The sequence below is a fragment of the Orbicella franksi genome, chromosome 6 (genome assembly GCF_964199315.1).
Source record: "Orbicella franksi chromosome 6, jaOrbFran1.1, whole genome shotgun sequence".
In the NCBI taxonomy this organism is placed as follows: Eukaryota; Metazoa; Cnidaria; class Anthozoa; order Scleractinia; family Merulinidae; genus Orbicella; species Orbicella franksi.
The window spans coordinates 19,900,934-19,908,316 of record NC_138150.1 but is presented as its reverse complement, the minus strand read 5'-3'; the positions used below and the strand labels follow the sequence as shown (position 1 = coordinate 19,908,316).

Genomic DNA, 7,383 nt, shown 5'->3' with positions numbered 1-7,383 from the left:
TGTTGACTAAACTTTTGTTTCTCTGGATAAGATTTTCGCCCCATGTCAAGCCACTTTGAGGATATAAGCGATGAAGAATTGTTGGAGGCCATTATTGCTATTGAGAATGGACCAGAAAACAGTTATTTCCAACAGGTAAATTAAATATGTTGTAACAAAAATACATTTCGTGTACTTAATGTGTGATGAACCGGTTTATTTATTTTATTTTATATTTTCTCTTAGATTCTTGAGGACTCTATCGATGATACGATTTTGTCAAATGTCGCCGAGGCTACAGAACGTCAACTGACTAATCAAGAACAAATGGGGGGAAGTCTTGCTATCACAGAACCTGGACGCTTCGAATTTGTACTCAACCCGTACATAGATAGTCACAGCAAAAAAAATGGGCGTTAGAGAGCGTCACTACACCTCCAACATTCGTCAGGTGGGACAATTTATACCTCAACATAACTTGGCAGCAGCAATTGCTGATGGATTACATAGAACAATCCAAAGTTTGATTCTCCGAGACAGGATACCAGCCGCTGATCGTGTCTACTTCAATTTAGCCAGCAATCGCTTAGTCAACAGCTATGCTTATCGAGCGTTACTGGCGGGGGAATGGTTAAATGGTAGCGATCGTGTCGACAGTCTGCTGCAGCAAATGTCACAGGTGTTAAACTCAAACGAGAACTTTGAAATGAATGATTCGTTTCAATTATCTTTTACACACGTTCGTACATCTCCTCGCGGTAGCGGTCAGAAACGAAAATTGAAACCTGGACATTCTAATCCAGAAACTTTCAAACGTTTGAAAGGTTCTGTCATCAGTATCGATAACAAAGATGAACTATGCTACGCCCGCGCCATTGTGACAGCTAAAGCTAGAGTGGATGATCACCCTAAATGGAACAGCTTCAGTAGAGGTTTCTCTATCCAGAGAGATGAAGCAATCAAGCTGCATATAGAAGCTAATGTAGAAATGGGAAAATGCGGTTACGAGGAACTCACTAGATTTGCATTGACGCCGTCCTTGAACAATTATCAGCTCTTACTTGTGGACGCTACCCGAGGTTATAGCGTGACTTCTTTTGGAAAGCCTCAGGAAAAACAATTGGTACTGTGGTATGATAATGAACACTACAATGTGATCACTACGTTACCTGGGTTCTTTGGTAACAGTTATTTCTGCGCAAGGTGTCTCAAACCCTACAATAACGAAGGTCAACACGCCTGTGAAAACAACCCTGATCATTGCTCTTCCTGCTTACAAACGGGATGTGAGGACTTTACAGAGGCCAGGTGTCGTAATCAACCACCAGCTACACCCTGCGGATCCTGTAAGCGGATGTTTTATGGTGATGTTTGTTTTCGAAATCATCTGACGAAATCCTACAAGGGAAAAACCGCTGACTCCAAAAACATCAGTGTTTGCAGTCAACGCCGCAAATGTCGTAGCTGTAAAAAGTTGTTGGTGGGTCTCAAGAAGCAACAAGAACATGAATGCGGTTACATAGACTGTCCCTCTTGCCACGAGTACATAGAGGCCGCAAGCCACCGATGCTTTATTCAGATACCTAAAACACCGGAAGAGCTAACCGAAGAGAAAAAAGAAAAAAAGAAGAAGAGAAAGAAAAAGAAAAAACGCAAGCGACTAACCGAAGCCGAAGCAGAGGATAATGGTAATGATGATGATGATGATGATGATGATGATGATGATGATGAAAAGCCTCCCATTCTCGTTTTCTTCGATATTGAGGCGATGCAAGACACTGGTAAACACATCCCTAATCTTTTAATAGCGGAAACTGAGGATGATAATTGTCCACTCCACTTCAAAGGTGAAGATTGCATTCGCGATTTCTTGGAATGGCTGGATACGTTAACTGAAGAAGACACGCGCAATGTAACTGTTTTGGCCCATAACTTTTCTGGCTACGACTCCTATTTCGTCACGGAGGAATATCATCGCCAACACAGGGTCCTCAATCAAATAGAGAAATGGAGCTAAACTTCTCCAATTAACCTTTGACAATATTAACTTTATTGACTCTCTGTCATTTTTTCAAATGCCGCTTTCTGCATTTCCAAAGACATTCGGATTGACAGAGTTAAAGAAGGGCTATTTTCCTCACCTGTTTAACACGCCTGAAAATCAAGACTACGTGGAACCGATTCCCGAGAAAGAATTTTACATGCCTGAATCAATGTCTGTCAACGGCCGTAAAGACTTCGAGAAATGGCATGATAAAGAAAGAGCTGAAAATGTAGTGTTCGATTTCCAGAAAGAATTGCTGGAATATTACGAGTCGGACGTGAAATTACTGAAGGAGGGATGCCTTACTTTCAAACGGCTCTTTGAAAAAGAGACAAGGTTTGACCCCTTCAGTCATATTACTATAGCTTCGGCATGCAATCGAGACTTGCAACAAAACCGAATGGAGGCCAACACAATTGCTTCCGAGCCTCTCCACGGTTGGCGACTAAAAACAAATCAGTCGAAAGTTGCCATGGAATATCTACTGTGGCAACAAAGTCAGATCAGTGGGAGAATTCAACATGTTGGAAATGATGGGGAATACCGTATCCCCAACAGTCGCTACACCGTGGACGGCTACGATGCAACAACGAACACCGTCTACGAATTTCAAGGTTGCTTTTGGCATGGCTGTCGTAAATGCTATCCCAACAGATCCGAAACACACCTTAGATTAGAGCACCGCTGCACTGCCGATGTGTATCTCTGCACCCAGGAGAAACTACAATTCTTGCGTGACAAAGGTTACAACGTCATCGAAATGTGGGAGTGTGATTGGCAGAAAATGAAAGAAGAAAGGCAGGACGTCAGGAACTTTGTAGCCAGCCTCGATTTGGTGGAGCCACTAAATCCCCGTGATGCCTTCTGCGGCGGACGAACAAACGCTGTCAAACTCTATCATCTGGCTGACATCGCCTCAGAGAGAAGATTCATTACTATGATTTTACATCTCTCTATCCGTTCATTAATAAGAATGCTGAGTATCCTGTCGACCACCCTGAAATTATATTTCAGCCGGAAGACACAGACATCCAAAATTACTTCGGGATTGCCAAGGTCACAATCTTACCTCCAGAAAAACTGTTTCATCCAGTACTTCCGCTGCGTGAAAATGGTAAACTAACATTCCCGCTATGTAGAGCCTGTGTACAAGAAGAGATGGAAAAACCAATGCTACAACGGTCCTGGGTTTGCAGTCACAGCGACAGTGAAAGACAAATTACAGGTACATGGTGTACCCCCGAACTGAACAAAGCCGTTGAGAAGGGCTACAAAATAACTTACATTCACGAAGTGTGGCATTTTTCTGAAACGAGGAAAGGTCTCTTTAAAGACTATGTGAATACATGGTTAAAGATTAAAGAGGAGGCAAGCGGCTGGCCAGCTCATGTAGACGATGATCCCGTCAAACAGCAAGAACATTTGAGATCCTACAAAGCGAAAGAGGGCATCGAACTCGATCGCAACAACATTGAAAAGAATCCCGGCAAACGTAACCTTGCAAAAATGATGTTAAATTCCATGTGGGGGAAGTTTGGCCAGCGCACCAACAAAACTCCAATCAAAGAGTTCGGAGATCCTATGAGGTTCAGTGCATTCCATGAAAGTGATGCAAATGACGTTTGCTACGTGAGTGTATTGTCTGAAGACATCGTTAAAATTCACTATAAACTGAAATCGAATGACGAACCTGTCTCACCAAACCTCAACATTTTCATCGCTTGTTTCACGACATGTTGGGCTCGACTTCGTTTGTATGCAGCTCTGGACATGCTACAAGAACGAGTACAGTACACAGACACCGACAGCGTTATTTTTTCCAGTTTACCTCATGAAAACAATCCTCCCCTTGACGACTTTCTCGGTGATTTCAAGGACGAGTTGGGAGAAGACGACTTCATCACTGAATTTGCGTCCGCGGGACCGAAAAATTATGGCTACCTCACGAAGAAAGAAAAAGAAGAATGCAAAGTGAGGGGAATCTCTTTAAACAGTGAAGGTAGCAAGCAGTTAAATTATCAAGTGTGCGGCAAAATGTTTTAGACGAAATTCAACGCCCTCTCGAGAAAATGCGACAAACTGATATTTACAAGCCTTATCACATCGTCCGAAACTCCAAAGAGTACTCACTGACCACAGTCTCTCAGACGAAAAAGTACCAGCTTGTGTACGAAAAACGAGTGATAGATCCCTACACCTTCAAAACATATCCCTATGGCTATGAAAGAATAACAAATGAGGACGTGGACATGATTGAACTGTTGTGCCATTTGTAAACACTTTTGTAAATAGTTTCATTCATAAGTTGAGCGCAATCCACTAGGGAGTTGCACACGGCTCTGTCCTGTAATTTTAGGGAAACATTTGATATTAAAGTTAATGGTTAACTTTAAAATTGCGTGATTACTTTGTTTATGTTAGAAACCAGGCTTTTTACTCGGTCAACACGGAAACGAGATTAATGACGTCAAAGGGGGCGGGGCTTCTGGTTACCATGGATACGTCAAACTCGAGAAAACAATAGAACTCCTTTCCATAACAATACTTTTTCATTTGCATGACACTACCTGTCAAATTCGTACTGGACTAGCCCATACCACTACTATTTTTAATTGTCCATAAGTTTTTTATTCCGCTAACTGAGGGGACATTTCTCTCATACATTACAGTTACGAGTTAATAACCAGTAATCATTTAACTAAGGTTCGATCGATATATCATCATGATTTTATTACTTTGTTACAGATTATTTTACAAAATAAAAACAGGCTTTTTTAGCTTGGGTGCTTTGGTTTCCCAGTACAGACGGCGTGATATTCTCTAGAGAACTGTTTTATCCATTTAAATGTCATTCATTTATATACACGCGACTATTTGAAAATCTGAGAGCAAAAATTCTCAAGAGTATCAACACAGATCCGATACAGGAGAAACTCGCCCGGCTCGAGGAATTTTGTTCCAGTGTATACGATGTTCCATATGTATAGATTATTTCATAGAAAGTGCAACGTACGGAATTTTATTCACGAGGTGCAAAACTTTGGAATTCTACTATAGACGGTGATTGGTTGTATCGCTTTTTTTACATGTGAAAATATTGCACATATAGAATTCTATTTTCTAGGTTTATTGCCCAAAATTCTCGCTACATGTTCAATAAAAGCTAATTCAAAATAAGAGACTTATTTCTCCTTGTAAATTAACAGTTTACGGCCACAAAGAATCGAATTCTTGGTTACATCAGGGTTTGGTCCTAAGGTGTCCAAATTGTATTAGGTTGAAGGAAACCTGAAAATTCTAACTTACTAACATAGAAAAACACCAACGGAGATAATAATAAACCATAAAGGAACAAGGATGGTTAAGGATGGAGAAGAATAACCCGGATAACGAACGACGAACTTGAAACTTTGGGCTAAACTGTTGAAGATGCGGAAACCGTGTCGTAGCTCTTTTAAACTTTACACCTCAACACTTCAACGTCAGGGCACACAAACGAGGTACAACACTCTACCCCCTCCTTTTACGCAAATATTCAATTTCAGCAAAAGCCGGCGAAAGCGCTGGAGGTCTCGCCGGAGAGTTTTAGTCTACTCACATACATCTAACTCTCCCGTAATGGAGCCTGTGATGAATAAATTATCATTCTGGTTTTTAGTTCGTTATCAGCCATCTAGGTAATGAGGGATCTTGCCAAATTTGATCAGTTAAAGATTTCAAGTCGATTTTGTGAATCTAGCATTATAAAATATTTGACCTTCTCTTTTACAAAACAAACGGTTAATTTCCTGTCTAAAAGCCCTGTTGTTATACGCATAAATCAGTGGATTTGCCAGTGAGCTTGTGTATGTGGCAAAGTCGACCATCCAGCTCACCAGTAATAGGCAGTCGAAGGATTTACTGTTTAGAGTGCCATAAGATCTCAACATGGCGAGAACGACAGCGGGGCCTAGGGAGAGGGCATATCCAAATACGGTGATAGTGAGCATGCGTACTGCGTTAGATTTCGATTTTGCCACCACTTGGCTCATCATTCCACTCTTGCCTCTCTGATGCAAGAAGATGGCGACTTTAACGTACAACGCAAAAATGATGGTCAACGGAACAAGAAATGCAAGGACAAAATATAACGTGGTCGAAGACTGCCCCAGTAGATTTTGTGGAATACCACAAAGTTTCTTGTCAGCACAATTTTCGCAGACCATACCTCGAGCTTCGGGGATTTTTAGAACAGAAATGCTATCCATGCTAATAACAAAAGGGCACGACACGATGGTAGCATACAGCTGACAGAGAAAAACGAGGGTGAAAGGATTTTCCTTTGACTTCAAACTCTTTAAAGGGTGGACAAACTTTTGATGCCTATCGATGGCTATGACAACCAGGCTGACAAATATGGCCGAGGCGGAGGTCTTAGAGAAAAATGATATAGCTTTGCACTGGAACGTTTTGATTCCCGTCGCTGGAACTGCAAAGTACACCATTAAAGGGAAGACAAGTAGGCGATGTACCAGCTCCACCACGGACAAATGCGTAATGAAGAAATTTGAACTGTTTCTTTTAAAGCGTTTTTTTCGCAGCATCACATAACAAATGGTCGCATTGACGATTATTCCCAACACGATAACGAGCAGATTAATCGACAAAATCACGGCGAAGGTGATTCGTGCTTCCTCGTACGAACGAATGAGCAAAACTGTCGAGCCACGGATGTCAGTTGAGTTCACACTGTTTACGAAAGCTTCCTGGAGCATTGTGAATTACAATTCCAACAAACTTGAATAAAGCGAAAATCACTTTTGTGGGAAGTTTGACGGGGGTACCTTCTCAATGAGCCTGGTGACAACTGTGATCTCTTGTTCAAACTCTGTGAAATACTTCACTATTTTGCCCCTGATTTGCGCCAATCTTTTTCCAAGTTTGCGTCGATTAATGACTGAAGTTATCCTGGTGAAGGTCTTGCCAATGATATTTCGCGAAAGTGTAGCTTCTGCTCAAGTCAGGTAAACTGATTTTTCGCCTGTACTCTGCGTCCTCGTGAGTCTTGATATCACTTGACAAGATGGGCAAGCTTTACCTAAAACATCACTCGGCCTGAAGACATAAAATATTAACAGCATATAAGCTTCTTAAGAAAGCAACGTAGATTTTACGCCCTTGGTCTGCACCTTGTTCGTCATAATATATTTTGAAAAGACGGATGAGTTTAAATTAAACATTACTCAGCCCTAGGTAACTGAATAATATCTGCATATAAACTACTCACTCTTACACGTAGTAATGGATTTGTCTCAAAATATTACTGTACTGTCCATCAAAGAACATGTAATGTTTGTTCTGTGCTCAACTTGTGCTTAACA

The 7,383-nt window shown here is 41.3% G+C and overlaps 2 protein-coding genes across 2 annotated transcripts; one reads left to right on the top strand and one right to left on the bottom strand.

The window, feature by feature from the left end:
* Nucleotides 1-1,996, top strand: LOC145490778 (uncharacterized). Its single transcript, XM_081469873.1, has 2 exons — nucleotides 1-135; nucleotides 226-1,996. Exon 2 carries the CDS (start codon nucleotides 389-391, stop codon nucleotides 1,994-1,996), a length of 1,608 nt encoding a protein of 535 aa, XP_081325999.1. The 5' UTR covers nucleotides 1-135; nucleotides 226-388.
* Nucleotides 1,997-4,781: 2,785 nt separating this feature from the next.
* LOC145490931 (pyroglutamylated RF-amide peptide receptor-like) lies at nucleotides 4,782-7,183 on the bottom strand. The gene has a single exon (XM_081470046.1). The coding sequence runs from the start codon at nucleotides 6,775-6,777 to the stop codon at nucleotides 5,740-5,742; it is 1,038 nt and encodes a 345-aa protein (XP_081326172.1). The 5' UTR covers nucleotides 6,778-7,183; the 3' UTR covers nucleotides 4,782-5,739.
* Nucleotides 7,184-7,383: the final 200 nt, after the last annotated feature.

Bases quoted from the DNA above. Each gene is read 5' to 3' on its own strand.
- LOC145490778 (XM_081469873.1), top strand. From the start codon at position 389: ATGGGCGTTAGAGAGCGTCACTACACCTCCAACATTCGTCAGGTGGGA.
- LOC145490931 (XM_081470046.1), bottom strand. From the start codon at position 6,777: ATGCTCCAGGAAGCTTTCGTAAACAGTGTGAACTCAACTGACATCCGT.